This window comes from Acartia tonsa, chromosome 5 (assembly GCF_053477335.1).
Source record: "Acartia tonsa isolate MP-2025a chromosome 5, ASM5347733v1, whole genome shotgun sequence".
Lineage (NCBI taxonomy): Eukaryota > Metazoa > Arthropoda > Copepoda > Calanoida > Acartiidae > Acartia > Acartia tonsa.
In genome coordinates, this window is record NC_137264.1 from 40,968,976 (window position 1) to 40,992,197 (window position 23,222).

Here is a 23,222-nt window from a genome sequence, read left to right on the forward strand (position 1 = left end):
AAGTATAAACGAAATTGTAAGTAAATTTGTTGCAAAACTGCATAAACACATATTACTATTTAAGGACATACTTACATTTTTAGGAGATGCTTCGCTTATAAAATTGTACCTTGTTGTAATAGGAATCAATATTCCAAAAATCAGATGAATCGGATAATTCTAACATACAAAAAATGTATGTCAAAAAAGTAAAAATCAACATGTCTAAAATGGACATAAGGACAATTTGGTAATGACTATAGAGTTGCTAAGCTTTCTAAATAGTACCTGACTACTACAGAAATCCCCATGCAAAGTTTGAAATCGATAGGATAATTATAATGCCTAAATTAACAAAAAAGAGCTAACCGTGACGGACGGACTGACGGACGGACTGACGGACGGACGGATCGACCCTAATTATAGAAAAGCTTCGCTTTGGAAATCAATTGAGCCTTGCATTTACCTAATCTTACCTTAAGTAAACAACCAATGAATAACACTTAGTACAATAAATAATATTGACCTCATTTATTTGGAGTTCAAGAGATACACGAGGTACATACTATATTAAATCTAAAAATATAATTTATGTCCTATTCCATATAAATGTAATATTAACATATCTTTTGTTATATTTTTGGTATAAAAATCAACACAAACAAAACAACAATTATTTAAATACAAAGACCAAATCGATGATATTTTCCAAGATTTTATTCTTACCCATAGCCTTTATGAGCTCTAAAATGGATAAGAAAATTGCCCCATACATCCCTGATGCTTCTCTGAAAAGCACAAATCAAACGGACCAGTAATTTCTAAGAAGTTGGCTAAGAAACTAAAAATCTTACAACTTTTTAATAAAGACTAGCGAATGCGCTTCTTGCGGCTAAGTATTCGAAGTGGAAGGGGTGGTTGAAGCCTACACCATCCCAAGACTTATTTTAGAAAATCATCCTAAAACCATCACGTGGCCCTTAAAAAGCTTCACTAAAATGGAGAACTCAATTAAATGAATCGTTAACAATATCGTAACGGATAAAGAACCTACCTAGTCTAGTTTTAAGGCTTTGTTATAATGGACGTTATCATCCTTGTTAATTATAAAATGTAGATTTGCTATATTCTATATTAATTTCTACCTGAGCTCTGAAAGCATCTGCATCTGAAACGTCTCCATCCATTCCCAAAGACAACAAAGCTCTCTCTCGCCTAGAAATAATAATTCTAATATGTTGCTAAGTAAGCCACATTCAAACACCCCCAACCCCCAAAAATAGCTTAAAACCATCACAGGACCAGGAGGTATATTCCCTGACGAGTAGAGCCCAATAGTTTCAGTGGTTACTGAGATCTTAAGCTTCAGACAGACAGACAGACGGACAGACAGACAGACTACTTTGTATTATAGATGTGTGTCTGTTTTAATAATACTTAGATTAATTTATCCTAAGTCTTTAGTACAAAGGGGCACGCTAAGAATTTGAAACAAAGGATAATTTTTGCTGGTGTCTCTCCAAATGTCTATCGAGCGTAATTAAAAATAAGGAGGGTGGGGTAGTATTTTTTTTTACTTTGTCTAATTCTTGTAGCAGGTAACAACCCTGTGAGGCCTGTACTTGCAGTGATCTATATAACCTAACCTAAAGTAATAAACAAACAAACTAAAACTGCTTCCTCCCACCTTTATTTACTATTTATTTCAAAATATGGAAGGGAATTTGCCTGACTAGGCACTTTGAGTTAAAACGCCAAATTTTTCGGTACTTACTTATTTTTAGCTTTGATATCCGCCTTTACATCCTTCTCTCCAAGTTGAACAGCCACGTTTCTTTGGGTATCGACGTACATGGTTTCTATAATCTAGTTAAGATAGATAGATAGAGATAGTTGTATCCCACATGGAAAGGAAGGTGCTGTGCTAAAATGGTGCTAAAATAATGTATATAATGTCCAGTATATGTATACATATAACATAATCTATCTACAATTATGCTTTACATAATATACAATATAGTGAAAAACTCTGTATCGAAATTTGTTTAAGCTGTCCTTGTAAAAAAGATTCTTGTCCGTCTGTCTGGGTTTGTACTAAAAGATCTCACCAACCGCAAGACCAAAATGACTTTATAGTGAAGAAATTAATATGTTCTTCTTAATGATATGATTTATTTGAAATTAACTTTGCCTTCTCTAAAGAAATCGCCATTAGATAGACCCCCCCCCCCCAGGCGCGTCCAAGCTTTTTATTTTGGGGGGGGTAACATTTTTTTAAGGGGGGGGTAAATCGGTTTTGGGGGGGGTAAAATGGCGCGCGAAGCGCGCCGCAAATTTTTTTTACCCCCCCCCCCAAGATTTTTACCCAGGGGGTAAAATTTGCTTGGGGGGGGTAATTACCCCCCCTGAAACCTGTTGGCAGGGGTAAATTTAGTTTACCCCCCCCAAAATTTACCCCCGGGGTAAAATTTTTGGGGGGTGTAATTCAAATTTTATTAAATATATAGTATTAAAAATGCGCGCGAAGCGTGCAAAAATTTTTTTTATTAGAGATTTTTTATTTTGTGGGGGGTATTTGGGGTAAATACCCCCACCTAAATGGTTGGGGGGGCCTACGGCACCCCCAGGGTAGAGGTAAATTTTAAATGGGGGGAGTAAAATGAAAAAAGTTTTGGGGGGGGGTAATCGACCCATTACCCCCCCCCCCCCTTAGACGCCTATGCCCCCCCCCCTCCCTTCCAAAAAAAGGCCTTTAAATTTCAGGTGATTGCAAACCCATTTTACGTAATTACTCAAAAAAGGACAACACTTAATATTATTGCCATCTATTAGAAGAAAAAGTGATAACTAAACTTTGGGACCAGTATAATTTACAGTTCAATGTCCACTCCCTCCATGGCAAAGTAGATTTACAATATTTATCTTATTCTTTTATCCCTAGAGATTATACTCTATTTTTGTGATTTTTGTAGTGAAATTTTGTGCGTATTTTGTCTTTAAAAAGGTTAAGTGACTCTTAGATCTAAGATAATTTTATTCCAAGATAGATAGATAAAAAATAAATCACTGAAATTAAAAATATCTAAATAATTAAAAAATGTATATGTCATAATTAAAATACATAATAAAATGTATTAAATAAATAAATAAATATATATACAAAATGAATGAAATAATTTAGTGAAAGATGACAATATCTTTGATTTAATGATTACCATGCGGGGACCAGATGTAATAATATAAATTTTGTATATAATTACTGTTTCATCCTTCTTGACTAGGTATCTTCATAAGTAGACTTTAGATAGGCAAATAAATAGATATAAAAATAGATGGATAGTTATTAAGTTACGTTCCTTTGGGTGTCTACGTACACGGTTTCTACGATCTGAATAGATAGATAATTAGTTTCCTACATATATAGATAGATAGATAGATACTAGTACGGATACTTTCCTTTGGGCATCAACATATATAGTCTCTACAACCTTAATAAAAAACATAAGTAATTACTCGTTAAGTTATTTTTAAAGCTACGTTCCTTTGTACATCCATGTTTCTCTTGGTATACAGGGACAAGGGTACAGGGAGTCTGATAAACAATTTTATTTCAAAAATTCCCAACAAACCAGTTGCATCTTTCCCTTCTTATCCACTTCTCTTAAGTTACAGTACAAAACAAGTTTTACACCAACATTACGCAACTAAAATATCCAAATTTTTGCAATTTCAAATGGAATGAACTTGCTTAATACAAATCAATAATAAAGTATATCCAACAAGCGAAATAAATCAAAAATGATAATGGGGTGGCAGATTAAAAGGTCGTCAATTCTACTGTGTGTTGCCCCCAATGACAGCTGAAAATCACGTATAGGTTTTGTGTTTTTTTTTCGAATTGATTTCGTTGTTTGTGTTAGCTGAACATATATATTATAGTTTATTAGTGGACCTCAGAAACAGGTAATTTCGGAGTATAAAAACTTGACTCCTAAATATAATGATAATTTTTATTTATAGTAACCCAAACCAAATCTGTAGATGCAATGTATAATACCTCATTCAAGGCCTTACTACTTGAAAAAGTGTTTGTAGATAGTATTTTAGTATTTTAAGGAAGCATGCTTAACACAAAGTATCTTTTTTACTTATAAAGTTTTGTTAAAGACAACATATGCACAATGCTTTCGAAGGTGCTTTGACTTTTGTGTCAGAACCTAGATTGGGACATTGTGCATTTCATTACCCTAGGTTAGGTAACTTCATTTCACTTTTCAATAAAATCTAAAATGCAGCAGTTTTTTTTAGAAAATTAGATTTGAAAATTTCAAGTTCAATTTTCATCCCCTAGGAGTTACCGCATAATCATGACAAGAAAGGCAAATATTATTTATTTAACATTTTAAACAATTTTGATTTTATGAAGTCTTTGATAAAACCTCTCCAAATATGATTTAATAAAGGCTGAATTTCCGTGACCTCAACAAAGCAATTGATATAAATGGCCATGAATCAATTCACTTCAGGAGTGGTTTTATTAAGAACTTTATAAAAGCAAACTTGTTCAAAATTTAAAATAAATAATCTTTGCTTTTTTTGTCATGATTATGCGGTAACTCCTAGGGGATGAAAATTGAACTTGAAATTTTCAAATCTAATTTTCTAAAAAAACGGCTGCATTTTAGATTTTATTGAAAAGTAAATGAAGTTACCTAACCTAGGGTAATGAAATGCCGCAATTTAGGTTCTGACACAAAAGTCAAAGCACCTTCGAACGAACTGTGTATGAATTAGTAGTGTAAAATAAACCATCATTTTTGTTGAAATTTTAGTAAATAAATAATAAATATTCCAATTAAGATTATTAGGAAAAATTTGATGTTTTACTTCTAATTGATAAAAATAATATTTTTGTTTAGAGTAAGGTTTCAGTCTTCTAATATGAAACATTTTTCAGAAATTAAGGATAAATAAAAAGTATCTGGTTTTTTTGTGAACAAAGAACACGTTGTATAAATTCATTACCAAAACTAATTTGGGGTGGTTTCATTTATATTTAGGTTTAATTGGATGTTTTTAAAAATAGTATTATTAAACATTAAGATATCCAATTATCTAAAAATATTAAGGTAAAATAGTATTATTGTAATGAAAGAATTGTTTAGTGAACAAAGACCACGTGATATAAACTCATTACAAAAACACACCAGGTGGTTTCATTTTAAACTAGGTTTAATTTTTTTTTATTTAATTAGTATTTTTAAATACTAAATGCTGGAAGCGTGGAGTATTTTACTTAAATATATTTTTCTCAATAAATTATTTTTAAATTTATTAAAACGGGACGCATAACCACTGAGTAAGAATTAAATAAAATATCAAATTTAAAACTTTGGGTTTCATCTCTAGCCTTCATAGGCATCCTGTTACTTTTCTATATTGTAGGTAGCTGCTGCATCTCTCGCAAATAGGGTCTTATCTGAAGACTCAATTTAAAAAATAAAACAGCCCAAAACCATATGTCAAGTTAAATATATTGTTTAGCTGGTATCAAGATATTAACGGACAGATAGGAAGAATTAGAAGAATTCCAAAGATTTCAAATTAAGAGAAAATAGAGACAAAATATGAATCGAATATGATATTTCTACTTCTTTTTAAGTTGGTTTCAACATCTCAACTCGTATATAACTAGCATGATCAACGACCAACGTGTTGATCAACGAGTTAGGGGCGCCGTGGCTCAGTGGTAACACACTGAGCTACGGTGGTGAGATAATTTTCCGTGTGTTGACTCAAATTTCTCATTCGCAATAATAATCACGCAACTTCCCCTGGTTGTGTTAGAAGGGGATTATTGAGTAAGTTTGAATACTCAATAGTCACATACATAATATCAGTACTACCCTTATCCCAAGCTCCTCTGCAGAGAGCGTCATTCAATACAGTTACTTAATTTGGGACACCTGCCATACTCGGCGAGGGTGAGGTAATAATGAGTAGCTCTCAAGTCGTGTGTGCTTGTTTGTGGAGCTTGATATCCCTAGTGGCTAGACAAAAGTGTCTCAGCCTACTCCATGACTACCTAGGCCCAAACCCTAAGAAACTATGACTAATCAATCAACCAACGTGAGTTAAAGAGCAAATGTTCATTAGTAATAAAAAAAGAGGAAAAAAATAGAAAAAAATAACAAATCTGCAGTTTATCTTACATAGCAGCCGAAAAAAAATAGCTTCCTCCATAGATTTACAAAGTTAAAAATTTACGGATTAAAGCGAATTATATAGTAGCCTCGCCAATATATTGACAATATATTTTATTTTCATATCCAAACCATTACTTAAGTTGTAATTCTTGTTACATTACATCTAAGATTCATGGATTTAAAATGTCGTTTTCATTGCCAATATCTAAAGCAGTAAATCTCACTATCACACAACTAAATTGAGGTCTTGTAATGGGTTTCAATGTTTTGTAAACTTTTTTAGCCTTCAAGGAAAAAGTTGCTTGAATCGACAACACTTCTTCCCTCTTATTTTCAAATTAATTGAAAATAAAAAGAAGAAAAGTTTTTTTTTGTGTGTTTGCTTTTTTTTATTAAAGTTTAGGTTGTGTATGATACAGGGTAGCCCAAAGGGTTAGTGCATCACATGTACGAACTCTATGTAGTTAGGGCCCTGTGCATGAGTATGGGTAAGACATGAAAAAATCTCTTAGCCATATGTTCTTTCATAAAAAAAGAAGGAATGGAGAGGGGAGCTGGCTCTGTGACTTGCTAGGCACTTTTGAGAGAAAGCACAAAATAGGAATTCAAATTCTGCAAGTAACAGCAAAGTACACAAAACATTCTTTGATTAGCTGTCATACTAAAAATAAAGTCTTAGTTTTGGTCATCAATAAATCTACAAAGTGTTCTCCCGACACCTTTAATGCAAATAGTAGATGCCAACAAAAGTACGCAAAAGTGAAACAGCAAGAAAAGTAAATTTTTGAGTAAATAGATATTTTGAGAGTTAAGATAAATATAAAAAAAAGTTTGAAAAAATGATGTGTGATTTTAAAACGTATTTTCATAGGAAAGGTCTCTTAAACGGCCTCTAATTTTAATACTTTAATTATTTAAAATACAATTTTTTATTTAATATACAAAAATACCAGAGTAAAAACTAAAAGTATATTTACTTACAAATTTACTTACAATATTGTTTGTACTGATGCAATAATATTCTGCTAATTCAGTTCTGACAATCTACAAGTGTTTATGTTCGTTTGTCCTTAAATTTCAGAGCTTCGCTTTTATGGATGTTGTCATCCTTGTTATTCACAAATTGCCTATTGCCTAGCCTTCATGGGACCACTAAGGTAGGGAAAATAGCATAAAACCACCTCTACATATTTACAAAGCTATTACGAAAAGTAACACCATTTCAGGCCTGCAAAGTTCAAGATCTTTAGTTGTTGACAGAAAATCTTACTACTTTTTCCTGGATTTTCTTCAAGTGTTATGTCCCTGTCAATTCTGATCATGTATGTAGTTGCAATAATGTAATTTGCTCTCTTTATATATTAGATATCAATATATGTATATAGACGTTTTGTAGGTTAAATAAAATAAAAATTTGAGATATTCTAAGGTTCATATTTTATCAAAAAAATATTACGATAATTTTAAAACAATATCTTTTAAAACCCTAACTTATTAAAGTGGCGAAGCCACTATAAGATAACTAATGCATGTCTTTTAGTCCGTAACGTCATAATATAAATCAAAGTTACTCATAATTGTCTGTAAAAAAATTACCACCTGTTTGTAAATATCTATGTGATTAACTTCAGCAGCTTCTATTACAGTTAAACGGCTTAATTACTTTCATTGTTCTAAAGCAGTTTGAAATAATCGTCCCTGTATTATATATAAACTAGAGGCTACGCCCCCTAGAAGCCTCTAGGGGCACTTACAGTGGAAGGGGGTAGTTTTAAGAATAGAACATAAAAAAATATTTTCTTTTTCGGTTTGTGGTCATTTTTACTAGGAGGGTAGAGATTCCCTACCTACAGATGGTTGAAAACCTTTCATAGACCTATAAGAAGCTTCCCTGTAAAGGAAAACCTCATGGGTTCACCGGAGAGCGAGATCTTTGGCTTTAGACAAAAAAAGCTTACTACTTTTTATATAAGGAGGATATATGCTTTAGTTTCCAATATATCTTTTGGTTTTGGTATGTGTAAGAAATCTAATTAGTGAGGTTATGTTTGGACACACACATCAACACACAAATAACAATAATGATTGTGTTTCATAGTTGCGAAACCTCTGGAATATTATGTCAAAACTGCACAGTGGGGCAAAGACAGGATTAAAATATAGTTTAGCGGGTCGCAGTGAGTTAGGAACTTTTGGTTCACTACTATTTTACTATGTTTAACTATACAGTTATATAAATACATAATTAATAAGTATTCAATTTTAAATATAAAATTAGAAAACAGAGATATCAGCCTTAAATAAAAATACAACTACATATAAAATAATATTTGGAATGTTCACTCATCTCAAATTTATTTAACAATTAAATTATCAAAATTGCAGCTTGAACTTTCTACAAATAATAATCAATATAAGAAATTAATTATGATTCGTTTCTTTAATTGCTGAAAGGAATCCTTCAAGAAATACACCAATGTAATTATTGAAAGACTGCCACAAGTAGACCCAATACCCCAAATTTGAAAGCTTTAGCTTCGATAACAAAAAGTTCAAAATGACATTTTAGGTAGATGAACATTTTGAAAGTTTATGGCGCTTATGACAAAAATTTCAATATTTAATTACGTCAGCTAGAGGCATAAAAAGGCTTCAAATTTAGGGTATTGGGTCTTCTTGTAGCAGTTTTTTTTAACAGTTAGATCAGTGTATTTCTTGCAGGTTTCCTTTAAGATGAAACATTGTTTTAACTGACTATTATTATTTGACATAGAACCTTAAAACCTTATAGTGATAGAGTAGCTTCATCAAATAATGCTTACCCTCTCTGATTTTCTTCTTTTCTGTCTTTCTTTTTCTTGAATATCAAGCTTAACTTCTCTGTAAGTCTTACTTTTCTTACCCTTAAAGACAAAAAGGTATAAATCAGGAGAAAAATCTTAATTATTAAATACAATAATTATTTCATTTCAAATGTTTGGTCTGTTTTTGTTCCAATAAAAAAAATTAAGGATGGACAAACGAACAAACTAAGTGTTAGAGAAGATGTTCAGCGATCATAAGAAAGAAAAAGTAACACAAATTAAGGTAGAAAGTAGAAAATCATGAAACCTTCATGTAATTTTTACATGTATATATCTTTAGTAGCAGAAACGACAGACCGTAATTAATTATAGAGTAGCTTATAAAAAAAATATTAAATAAAACTTTAAAGACATAAGCTATAGAATAGCTTAATTAAAATGAAAATTAGATGATTTACCTTTTTACCTAAAATAGGACAACACAAATGTGAAGTATTTTTAAATTATTTTAGTCCTGTTTATTTTATATCAGTCACGAAACCTGCTAGAATTTATAAAATTTATAAAATGAGTTTAAATAATAATGTATGGTACAATACATTGAAAAATGTTATGTTCAAAAATGTATGTAGAAAATATAAAAGAGTTGTTTCTTGTCCCTTATAGATTTATAACCTAAAATGTTCAATACTTATAATAAAGTAACTAACAGGATGTCTGTGTGTTTGTCTGTGTGTGAATTTGTATGTTTGTACCGAAGGATCTTGATAACTGTTGAATCATTCTGGTATTTCTTAACAGAGTAACTTTTCATAGGTCTCGGGAAGGTTTATAACTATTTTAAGGGAGGGTACCACCACCCTTTCTAGAGAAATCGACAAAAAAATTTAATATAAAAAACGCCACCCTGCGGATATTTTTGCAATTAGCTAAAAACATAACTAACACCATCTATCGGCGAAAATGCTATTTTTGGTAAACAGCGAGTTTTAAAATAGATTGAAAAGAAACAATTTTACGTGCCTCTTTCAAGGATTTAATAAATTGCTTGGGACAATTGTTTGTTCTTTTCAGCTGTGATTAATACGTAGTTTTAGGCTATTTTTCTGATCTTTTGTGCCCTCCTCTAGTTGCTAGGTGCGAAGCAACTAATCTTTATGTCAGAACTAGCAAAAACGCTATTGAAATAAATTTTCTAAGAAATCAAAAAAAGTATTCTCTTCAAGCATTTGTGTCTGTCTGTAATAAAAGTCAGCCAAGATTTTTATTTAAAATGTTGAAAATTTTTAATTTCCCTTAGCCTTAAACAATATTATTTTTTGGATTATGGAAAGAAATCGAAGTTGCCGGTTTCATCGTATTTTCACAGTAGCTTTTGAAGGGTTATTTTAGGTTAGGTTAGGTTAAGTAAATGTTAATGATTGCCCCGCAGTGTTAGAGAATGTGCCCCGCAGAGCTAGAGACCCCCGTAGGTGCTAGAAATAGGAGAAAGGCTACTGTGAAAAAACGACGAAACCGGCAACTTCGTTTTCTTTCCATGATCCATTTTTTTAGAAAGTATATAAAAGTAAAGAATTATAATTGATTATAACAAAAAAGGTTGTTGTCTGCTGTTTAATAGTAACGTCTTTTTTTCTGTATTATATAAAGATAAATTTGTATATGAAAATGTACATGATATCAGAAAGAGAGAGAGAGAGGGGAAATGAGCTATTTATTACACTAGTCCCCATACGTTTTATTATTTGTTGGCTAATAACTTTAAGGACTTTGGGTGAATTTTGATTGGTTGGTTGAGTGTTCAAACATTTCAATCACAAATTTCAATTTACATAAGGGGTAATTTTGTGATCATCATTGGAAATTTGCAATGATTTATCGACCATTGTCTTGTCCTTCTAGATCCCTGACATGATATATAATTCATAAGGCAATTTCCATACAATGTTTACACATCATATATTTTAAGAAGTAGACCTCATACAATGCCAAAAAACAATTTATAAAACCACAGCAATACATTGAAGCAGCATTGGTCAATTACAATGTATACTGGCCTATCATTGGTCATTCGTATTGTATGACATTATTCTTTATTAGGCACTATTTAAAGTTTCCGCATGAAAAAAAAAGAATATTCTTTTGTCAATTAATATAAAAATAGATTTAATTGATAATCGGAGTGGGACAAACATCGGAGTTGAACAAATGTGGGTGTGGACAAAAGTTGCTTAAGTATTTTAGACACTCCTGCGTTTTTCGTATAAAATGTCAACTCCTGCGTTTTTCGTATAAAATGTCAACTCCTGCGTTTGTCCACTCCGACGTTAGGGACTCCACCGTTTGTCCACTCCGATGTTGGGGTTTCCTACGTTTGTCCTAGAACCATATTATTATGCTTTTATGGAGATTGTATAAACAATGCGTAGTTTATTCTAAGATTAGCTTGTCAGAGAAGCATAGGACAATGACGATGAATTAATCTTCAACAATTTGTTTCCTCCCTTAAATCCTTATTTACCAGCTACCAAAGGTAAAATTTTACTCATAAAAATTAGGGAAAGTTATTATCTGTAGTCGCACAAGAATAGACATATATCACTTTGGAAGTAGAATTTAGTACTGTTTTTATTTCAAGAATAAATTATCATGTATCTAAGTGTACCTTTATCCCATATATTATTCTTAATTTATGTGTCTCATTTTTCATAAAATATCCCAAGTTTGTCAAGCTCACGATAAACATACAGTTGTAATCCATATTGATAAGTTTAATGACGTAATAAAATTAAATTTCGTGAAGGCTTGACTTTGGAATAATGTTTAATAAACAGAAAACAGAAATTAAGTTTGTATTACATATTTTTTTTTAAATTGCCTAATTTTAAAGAAAGTTGAAGTTTTGAATTGGAGGAATAATAAGTGAGAAAATCAGGGATCTAAAGGGATAAGACAATGGCCGATTGATTTATGTACATCCCTAACGATTATAAACAAATTTATCCTTTCATTAGCGATAAATTAGTGGTTAAAATACTTAAACACTCGAATTAGAAATCAACCAATCAAAATTCACTTAAGTCCCTAAAGTTATTAAGCTAACGAATAAGAAAACATTATTGGGGGCGAATGTTCCCTTTATAAACAATGTTACATAATATTAAAGACACAATAAGAACTATGTATAATCAGTGCATAATATTATCAATATATAATCATACTTTTCTTTTCTTTTTTTCATATGTTTAAGAAAATATAAGGTTACTACTCGATTTTGGTCCCATAAAATTAATTCACCTGTGTTATCTTACTAATTCTTACCAACATAACTAGAACAATGGATCACCAAAATTTTGACTTCTATAACATTTTGGCCAGGGATAAATATTCAAATAAGAAGATTTATCATGTACATATTGAACTATATTCACAATACCTTTTTAGACTGATATGTTTCCTACAAGATAGTTTGTAAAATGTAGTAGGCATTTTATGAAAAAGGCGTTTTTTTTGCGATAGGCGTTGTCTCAACCATGACACTTTGGTTGAGCTTGACTTCCGAATTAGCGGGAAGTTCACGAGATCAGTTGGCGAACATACAAACCCCCAATACCAGGAACCATCAAGTTTCAACAGCAGGTTTGAATATAGATTTATTGATGAAATTATTTCAAAGACCTGAAATTACAATATCAATTAGTTCATAATTCCAGTTATTTATAACCACGTAATCTTATTTGCTTTTTAAAAATCATTTTTCTCTACGGTAAAATCTTTGGAAACTTTGGCTTTAAAGGAAAATTATTTGGTTTAATAAATCATTGTTAAATGCAACAATAAGGCACATAAAAATTACTAAAACATATATTAATCATAATTAAGTTTCATGCTTAGCTGGCTAAAGCCTTTTTAAAACTACATATAATCGTCCTATACACCATACTTCTTAATAAAAATAACAAATTCTACCTGAAGCTCTTATGGTTTCAAATCCCTGATATACTAGGGTCGTTCACACACAATGAGACCAATGATAGGCCCAATTTTGTTCTCCGAAATCTTCACACTCTCATATCTCATTCAAAAGTAAGGAACGTGCGCATCATAATAAACAAAACAATCCATGCCGCGCCACATTATGAAGGGAAAGCCATAAAAAGACGACATTTGCGCTTAGTTTTAGGTTTAATGATAAGGAATTAATTTTGCACTTGATAAACACAAAGCTTCCTCGAAAAGAGGTTAAGACACACCCCCCGTTTGAAAGTCAAATTAACTTCCTTAACGAGTTTCAAGGTTTTTTTGCGCTGAGCACTAGCAACATTTCTCACTAAACTCAACTCACCATAATCACATGAGAATGGCCACATCCCAAAAAACGTGACAATTTTTGCTCCTAACTAAATGAAACCCCGTGAAATGCATACACAATATTATACTCCTCACTAGGACTCATAATACCTCACATTTTAGGATAGAAGGATGGGGATTGGTTTGTACCATACAACATTCCATGCACATGACAATCACAAGATCACATACACAAATCCTAAAATAGATAATCCTATTAATCATGATGTTGTAAATATAACAACTATACTAAATAATAATCATTTCATAATCAATAGGTAATAAATCATTATTAATAAATCAATAAGTACCTACGAAATCAGGTTGAAATGTAAATGTAAACAATAATGGTAAAATAAAACGAAATAAATCTTAGACAAGAAAATTAAGATTTATAGGTACTTAAAACTAAATTTGTCAAGCATCAAAAAGAGTAGTAAGAAAAAATTTTTCAAAATCCTTGGGCAGAAAGTTTTTCAAACCGAATGAATAAGAACTGTAATATCTTAATCAACAATAAAACTTTTTAATACTTAAAGAATAGCAAAATAATAATATCTTCGTTAGAATTTTCATTGAAATTATGAAAAAAATACCAATTTCTCTTTGTAAAAAAATATGAGACTTTAAATATGAATTTTCAATCATTCCTTGATCTGAATAAAAATGTTTTACTTGATTGAAATTCATATATAATTTTTTTTAAAAAAAAATCTGCTAAAAATATACTTGATTTTTTCTTAGAATAAATATCGAATCACGCAACCTCGACACATTTATTCCTTTTTGTTAAACTTTTCAGGTAAGTTTTAAAATGAATTGTACTTTTGAAAAGAAATTAAACTCAATAAAATTAAATTTGAGCATATGAAATAGAAGAATATTTAATCACATTTCATTTGATTCTTATTTTAGGCATAAAAATAGGCATATGAAAAATGTGGCTTTTTACTAAAAAAAATCTCAATTTCCATAAAATAAGAATCAATTATTAATCATAATTTTTAACAACTGCCTGACTGATACAGCATGTTCTTCTAGGGGAGATTTATCTGTCAGTCTGAACAAGACTCTTGCAGTCTTTCTTCCATCCTCAATTCTCGTCACTCGGCCCATCCTCAAACATCTCATCAGCGGATTGGTACTCGTAACCAGAACTATATCTCCGTCAGCTAGTGGCTCCGCCATCTCATCCTTCCACTTGGACATCCGTAATATCTTCGGTAGGATCTCCTGGCGGTAGGCAGTCCAAAACTGGGCAGACAAATCTTCCAACAACTTCAACCTGGAGGAAATTTGGTCCTCCGGTTTCATCGCCACATTGCACAACGGCTGGCGGTCAACATGTCCCAGCAGCTGGCCAGGGGTGATCAGCCGCCAATTCTCCACGTCGTTCGCAGCTTCTATCGTCAATGGTCTGCTATTCATCAACTTGCTGACCTCCGCCAACAGCACCAGGAGCTCGTTGAAATTAACAGAACTATTCACCAACTTCTTGGACAGCAATCTCTTGGTTAATCCCACCATTTTCTCAGCCTGCCCAATATAATGGTGGGCTCGGGCCGGGATCTGAGACCAAGAAAACTCTACCTGGCTGCCCAACTTCTGCTCTAAAACTTTGCGAGCACCGGATAATTGTGTGCCCATGTCGCTTACTATGATCTTCGGCAGACAATGAACAGCTTCCAACTTGCGCAGGGACAACAGGATACTGCTGGTATCATACTTTTCCAAGGCATCTAACCATAACGCCCCTGAGAACCTGCAGACCACCACGAACACCCACACCTTCTTCGTTGCTGTCTGACTCCTCGTTTTGGCGGCAGCTCTCCTCGTAACCAGCGGACCCATCAGGTCGACTTGCACAGCTTCAAAAGGCCTGCTCGGGACCAACTTGTCAGGTAACACGTCCTTCATGGTAGCACGACATTCCTTAGCCCTCTCAACACTGCAGGGCCAACATTTCTTCACTTCCATGATGGCCAACCTCCTTGCCTTCACAATCCAGCACCAACGGCGGCTCTCAGCTAAAGTTCCACGGACACCAGAGTGAAGCTCAACATGCGCTTCTCTCATAAAAACAGCAGCTAACCAATTACCAGGCTCCAAAATTATTAAACCTGGCATGTCTTCAAATATCATTTTACGGCCGCCAGTAATGGCGTCAATGACTGGCTGTCCACGACCAACCATTTTAAGAATCCTCATCTCCCTGGTCACATAATTTCCTCCGGGACCAACGACAGGCCAGGTCAATGATACTTCATGCACTAATGGATTTAATGACGCATAATTGCCTTTAGCGTCATCCACTCATCCTCTTGGCTTCGTGACACAATGAAAAGTTCCGCCGCCGCCATAAAATTGTACAAAGACGGCTTGTACACAGAATCTGCGGCTGCTACATGACTACCAGCGGCTGTAGTCTTACCTTCTTGTCTGCTCTTTAGCTTCTTCAACCAGGTGTTCGCAACTTGCAGGACAGCTGCCATAATACGTTTGGCCTGTCCAAATGATCTCCTGTGCTTAAACCTAAAGACATCTTCAGCGGCTTCTCCGGCAACTTTCATTGAACATAACTTAACCATTTTGGTATTCAACTCCTCTGGGGGTAAAACCTGCTTGACTTCTTCGGCAGTTTTCACCGGCCACGCACTTTCATCCTGGCGCAACCATTCTGGGCCCAATCTGTACCTGGAACCTGGTCCCAAATCTGATACCTTGCAGGTGCTTCTGGTGCCCAAATCTGCAACGTTGTGCGTCCCCGGGACCCACCTCCAGTCATCCTTGTTGGTTGCAGATTGAATTTCTCCAATACGATGAGAATTAAATGTGTTCAGCATAGCACTGTTGGAAACTATTTGCGATAAAACACACGATGAATCAGTAAAGTACATCACTCTGATAATATCAAAGGGCAGGGCATCTCTGACGGACTTTGCCAACCTTGTGGACATCTGGCACCCCATCAACTCAAGGCGTGGAATTGATTCACACTTGACCAGCGCAACTCTTGACTTGGTGGCTAGCAGAAACGTTTCAAATCCTTGTCTAGTTGGCCACCTCAAATATGCATTAGATGCATAAGCCTCTGATGACCCATCCGAAAACATCATCAAGGATGGAAGGCCAGTTGGTTCATCCGGGACCACACAACGGTCAAACTCCAATTTAGCGACCTCAGCTCTGTCCTCCAGCGACTGAACAAGTTCATCCCGTAGACTTTTTGGAATGAAATCTTGCCAGCCCAAATTCAGCAAACATGTTTTCCGCAGGACAAGTTTAATTCTCAACAGAATAGGGCTGCAAAGCCCGATCGGGTCGAAGGTTTGGGCGGCGAACCTGTGGACCATCTTCTTTGTCAGATTCTCGTCCAAGGCGTCCTGGAGGTTGTACAAATCAGCATCCTCTTTCACCTTCCTTCCCTTGACTTTACCATCTTGGTTGACTCTTGTGGCGATGGACAACACATCGGTGGCTGGCTTCCATATCAGCCCGAGAACCTTGGTAGGCTGGCAATCATCTCCAGAATAAATGACTTGTTTGAAGGAAAAACTACCTTTGCCGATAATCCTGTCGGCCTCTTTCATCATCTCCTTGGCTTCTGGCTTCGATCCTGCTCCCGAAATAACGTCATCTATGAAGCTGTGCTTCTCAAGCTTGACTGCAACTGGAATCTGAGGTAACTTGAATTCCTCATCAGGGTAGGTAGGTATTGGTGGCTCCTTCCATAACTCAGGTTTAGCAACAATTTCACTACCGTTTATTTGTCCCTCTCCATACATCTCCTTGACCTCTGCTTCACTCTTTCCGCCGAACAGGCGGGACGTCAACTTCAGGGCTGTAACTGCCAAGTTTCCCGCAGCCAACTCGCCGAAATTCACAACTTTGGTCAGGTAAATTTCAAGTGGACCATCTGGCGTCGGGGAAAATAAAACTCTCTTCATCTGGCTGTCGAACTCTGTGGCCAGGATGGAGTTATAAAACTTGGAGATATCCGCGGTTATACCAACCTTGTAACCGCGGAAAAGCATCAAATGATAAAAAATCTTCTGCATCGGCGGCGGGCCTCCCAGCATTATGTTATTAAAACTGGTACCCTTGAACGTCAGAGAACTATTTGCACACAATCGCATGGGTGTGGAACTTGAATCCTCCTTGAAGGCAACCACTATTGATGAACAAGACTTAGGTCCTTCATACTGCAATTCTTCAGGCGTGGCTTTTTGAAAAACGCCTCTTCTTATGGCGTCGTTGAATACCTCCACATACATTCCATAGGTACCTTCCTTGACCATCCTGGCACGATCCTTTTCAGCAATTTTGCGGGCTAAACTCTCATTGTAGGGTAAAGTGTGAGGATCTTCAATATAAGCATATTGACCTGTCCACTTGTTGGACTGCAAGTCTAGTGTTAAACCTGCCTCAATTATCCTCTGCCTCTCACGCTGGTCCCAGGTAGTGCCGTCGGCCATAGCCTTGCACTCTTGACAAGCAGTACATCCTGGACAAAGTGCCTGCGGCTGTACGCCAAACGATTCAGACGTCAGAAAGTCTGGCAAAGTGCCTCCACTGACACTAACAGCCTTATAAGCCGACTTTTGATCTCCAGCTCCACCATCAGCACTCGTACAGATAAAACCACTACCAAAAATGGTTCGCCACAACATAGACTGGCCCACTTTCTGGTAGGTCGAAGGAAACACGTCAGGATGTGTATTTCCAATGATGATATCTAAGCCTCCACTAATATATGTAAACCTTTCTGGCGGCATTTTAAATATCTCGGCGGCAGTTTCGGGGTGGACCGAGCGCATCTCGTTGGCCCCGCCGAGGGTAGGCATGACAGCTGCCTCAAACTCCCTCAGATTGCCGTCCCTATCCTTCAGATAAAACACAACATTGCGGCAGGAAGATTCACTGCCATCAGCTACAGAAATAGTTGTATATCTGCCGGTAGATTTCAGCTTCAACTTGTTGGATAACTTCTCAGACACAAGTGGCAAATTTGCCCCGGAGTCAAACATTACCGTGGCGTGGCAGGTGCCGCCGCCAGGTGCTACAACAGGAACCAACTGCAGTAAGAAGGTACAGGGGCTGGGTGCAGAACTTGACTTGTAAACTGTATTCACACCAGCACTAGCCACATGGAGTAACCTGGAATGGTATCTGTCGCAATTATTGGTACCACAAACACCAAGCTTATCCGATTTATTACATTTGTCAGCAGTATGGCCGTCACATAGGCAAAGTTCACATAATTTCTTCTGCTGGACAACTTTCTTTCGGTCAACCACATCCATCTTCTTAAACGTGAGGCAACGGAAAATCGGGTGTTTCTCCTTGCAGCTCTCCACAGGACATGTACTGTTCCACTTGGAAGCCTTGTCCTTTCCAGCCTTACCATTCTTATTGTCGCTGCGGCCAGATACTTGCGCGGCGGCAGCTCTGTCACGATTTCTCTTGCCGGCGCCACTGTCATAGGACATATCACCGGCCAACATGGCACCCCTGGTCCTCTCCAGCAGTTCTACAATCTTCGGGATGTTTGGTTGGTTCATGCTACCTAGCTCCATCATAATTTTGTCTCTCAAATTTTCAGGGCACTTGTCTTTAAAAATATGAATAAGAGTCAGGTGGTTGTAATCCTTAGCTGCAGAACCAACGATGGCTTCTACCTCCTGCATCATGCTCTTGAAGGTAGCAATTGCGCTAACCACGTCCACAGGTTTATCCACAGGTTTCATCTTGTTCAACTTGGTTAAAATCCTCATGAACCGGCGAGTGTTTGATAAAAACATCTGATCAAGAAACGCCCATTGTTCATTATGATCTCTAATCGCTGACACTTGCTTGCGTAGTTCCGGGTTGGTTATCACCTTCTCCATACACAACATCAGACTTAACCTCTGGTCAGCAAATCCATAACCAGAACATAGATCTTTAAAGACCTGTTTAAAGTTTGGGTAATCCGTGTCAGTACCGTCGAACGACGGCAACAAACTGTTGTCCCAGCGCCCATACTGCGGGTTGGAACTCCGAATATCCACGGCAGACATACTTCTGGAGAGCATGGCAGGTGTCCCACTCTCATCCAGGTTAGATGAACGACGTTCCATCTCTCTAAGCCTTCGGTACATATCACGTACTTCTTGGCGCAACTCCACGGAAATTTTAAGCACTCCCATGTCCATCTTCACCTTCTCAATGACGTCGAGGTTCCTGGCGACAGTGCTTGACCTCGCGTCGTCTGAATCATTGTCAAGCCAGTACAGAATTTTTGTACACTGCTCCAACGACGCATAAACTTTATCTGCAACAGTTTTCTGCTCACTAGCTTCATCCAAATCACGCTTAAACTCGCGCAGCTCACTAGTCTCCACGGCAGGTTTTAGACTTCTTATTAGGTCAGATTGGTCCTTGACCTCACTAAAAATGTCACGAATTGATTTTACAGTCACATTTTCACATGAACTAAAACTTTGGCAGGCTTTTAGATTGTCATAAAACACTTTTAACTGCTCATCAAAAACTTCTAGCCTTTCACTGCCAATAGCGATAGCTCGCTCAATTTTCTGCTTTTTGGTTAGTGGCATATTGATTCACTAGGTACTTATTTCACAGAAAAATTGTCACAGTTTGTTGCATCAATAATTCACTGGATGCTATTGATCTCTTGATGAATGCTAACGCCTATTCATCAGATACTTTGAAATTGTCTCAACCATGACACTTTGGTTGAGCTTGACTTCCGAATTAGCGGGAAGTTCACGAGATCAGTTGGCGAACATACAAACCCCCAATACCAGGAACCATCAAGTTTCAACAGCAGGTTTGAATATAGATTTATTGATGAAATTATTTCAAAGACCTGAAATTACAATATCAATTAGTTCATAATTCCAGTTATTTATAACCACGTAATCTTATTTGCTTTTTAAAAATCATTTTTCTCTACGGTAAAATCTTTGGAAACTTTGGCTTTAAAGGAAAATTATTTGGTTTAATAAATCATTGTTAAATGCAACAATAAGGCACATAAAAATTACTAAAACATATATTAATCATAATTAAGTTTCATGCTTAGCTGGCTAAAGCCTTTTTAAAACTACATATAATCGTCCTATACACCATACTTCTTAATAAAAATAACAAATTCTACCTGAAGCTCTTATGGTTTCAAATCCCTGATATACTAGGGTCGTTCACACACAATGAGACCAATGATAGGCCCAATTTTGTTCTCCGAAATCTTCACACTCTCATATCTCATTCAAAAGTAAGGAACGTGCGCATCATAATAAACAAAACAATCCATGCCGCGCCACATTATGAAGGGAAAGCCATAAAAAGACGACATTTGCGCTTAGTTTTAGGTTTAATGATAAGGAATTAATTTTGCACTTGATAAACACAAAGCTTCCTCGAAAAGAGGTTAAGACAGGCGTTTTTTGAGATGGGCGTTTTTTGAGATGGGCGTTTTCTGAGATAGGCGTTTTTTTGAGATGGGCGTTTTCTGAGATAGGCGTTTTTTAAGTAAAGCCGTTTTTTGTTAGATTTTTTTGTACAGGGTTTGTGTTCTTGTTACATTCAACTTGTTTAAAGAGGGCATTTTTTCACGTAATTTTGTAAAAATGGGTGTTGGATTCAAATGTTCTTACTGTTCTCAATTATGGACAATTTCACATATATATATATATATATATTTGTTTATAATTATGAACACTTTGACTTAATAAGAGCATTTGACTACAACCCAAAACCCAATTTTACCTAGTTACGCGTAAAAAATTACCCTCATTTGACAAAATTTTACATTTAAATAGTTATTTTTTTTATGCTGTAGACAGTTACACTAATACACATATTTATTACTTTTACTGCAAAACTGTATTATTCTTAACAACATCCATTGCAACATCCATAAAAGCTAAGCTCTAAAATCATATGGACTAAAATCAGGGTAAACTAACATTAATACAAGTAGAGTGTCAGAAGTGAATAAGCAGAATAATAATCTAAAAGTCTAAACATATTCAGGAATTTTTAGAATTTGATTATAGAAATGATTCGCCTAAAATGTTTTACTTTGTTGTTCTATGTTTCAAAAAAGAACTACTGACTTTTTGGTGGCTATAATAGAGCTGCAACTCTTTCTAAGTTGGACCTAACTTGAACTGAAATCTTCATGCTAAGTTTGAAGTCAATAGGACAGTTCTAACATGCCGAAATTAACGTTAAATGCGTTTCGTTACGTACGGGTGGACGAACTTAAGTATAGAAAAGATTCGTTGTTTAAAATGGCTTCATGAGCTAATGTGGTGATTCATAGAGAGAGAGGGGAAATGGGCTGTTTATTAAACTAGTTCCCAAAGTTTTATAAAAACGTTTTCTTATTCATTGACTAACTTTGGGACTTTTACTGAATTTCGATTGGTTGGTTTATTAATTAGGGTGCTCAAACTTTCCAACCACTAATTCAAGTCTACAGAATGGGTAATTTCGTGTGTCATAATTGGTGATGTACATCAATTTATAGACCATTGCCTTATCCCGTTAGATCTCTGGGTGTTTTGTAAGGACATAATAAGAATATAAATGGCAACAATTTAATTGCCAATGTCTATTTGTGGTTTTATTACCGCAGATATGCGTTATGTGGCCATGAGACCTGAATTTTAAACATTTTATTGCATTCATAATAGATGTATTACACTCGATGGTCAACCGGATTCAATATTCCTTTATCTTAAACTAGGAAATTCTAGAAGGAGAAGATTTTTATTTTTATTGTATCGAATAATTTTAGGGCTGAATTTTTAAACAATAAAATTTCAGTTTAGCAGCAGTAGTCCAAAGCCTCCAGAAAACTCAAAACCAGTGCATCACAATGAAGTAAACATTATGTAGTTGATCACTAGAAAAATCGCCCTTAGAACTTCTTCATGCCTAGTCCTATATTATAAACTGCAAAAAAAATCAAGAAGACGTGAATTTAAAGATATTCTTTATTAGACTGTTTATTAAACAAATATCACAAGAGTTTCTATACATAAAATGATATTTTCTTGGAAAATATGATTGTTGGAACCAGCAGAAAAAATCTTATTGAATATAAATTTATTGTTCTGCTAGAAATTGTGTTAATTATATTTATTGATTTTTGTCTGCTAGAATCATAAGTCAGTCAGAACTTGCTAGAATCATAAGTCAGTCAGAACTTGCTAGAATCATAAGTCAGTCAGAACTTGCTAGAATCATAGGTCAGTCAGAACTTGCTAGAATCATAAGTCAGTCAGAACTTGCTAGAATCATAGGTCAGTCAGAACTTGCTAGAATCATAAGTCAGTCAGAACTTGCTAGAATCATAAGTCAGTCAGAACTTGCTTGAATCATAAGTCAGTCAGAACTTGCTAGAATCATAAGTCAGTCAGAACTTGCTAGAATCATAAGTCAGTCAGAACTTGCTAGAATCATAAGTCAGTCAGAACTTGCTAGAATCATAAGACAGTCAGAACTTGCTAGAATCATAAGTTAGTCAGAACTTGCTAGAATCATAAGTCAGTCAGAACCTGCTAAATCCTTCATGAACACTTTAAGCAAGTACCAAAGGTTTGAAAATTTGATTCATTCTCCCATTCCTAGATCCCTGAATTTACATATTTTTTTCATGAAACAAATCAAATTTGTGTATTAGGTTATAAAATTTCTAATGTAAAAAACATACCATACATTGATAAAAATATCTACAAATGTGCTGTTTAACAAGGTATGTAACAACTGTCAGACGAAGGTATGTAAAACTCTATGCTATGTTGAAAATGGTTTATACAGCTAGGTAATGAATTTCTTAAGGACTACATATAAATATGTAGGGTATGAA

At 35.1% G+C, this 23,222-nt stretch overlaps 1 protein-coding gene across 2 annotated transcripts in view; it reads right to left on the minus strand.

Annotated features, from left to right (window-relative positions):
* The window catches only part of LOC145320351 (outer dynein arm-docking complex subunit 4-like), a 100,759-nt gene that overhangs the window by 73,316 nt on the left and 4,221 nt on the right, over nucleotides 1-23,222 (minus strand). For both annotated transcript variants that reach the window (XM_080162767.1, XM_080162766.1), the window contains 3 exons: nucleotides 9,008-9,088; nucleotides 1,754-1,845; nucleotides 1,125-1,194 (listed from right to left, as the gene is read on the minus strand). In XM_080162767.1, coding sequence (XP_080018893.1) covers nucleotides 1,125-1,194; nucleotides 1,754-1,845; nucleotides 9,008-9,088 — 243 coding nt within the window. The remainder of the gene's footprint in view (nucleotides 1-1,124; nucleotides 1,195-1,753; nucleotides 1,846-9,007; nucleotides 9,089-23,222) is intronic.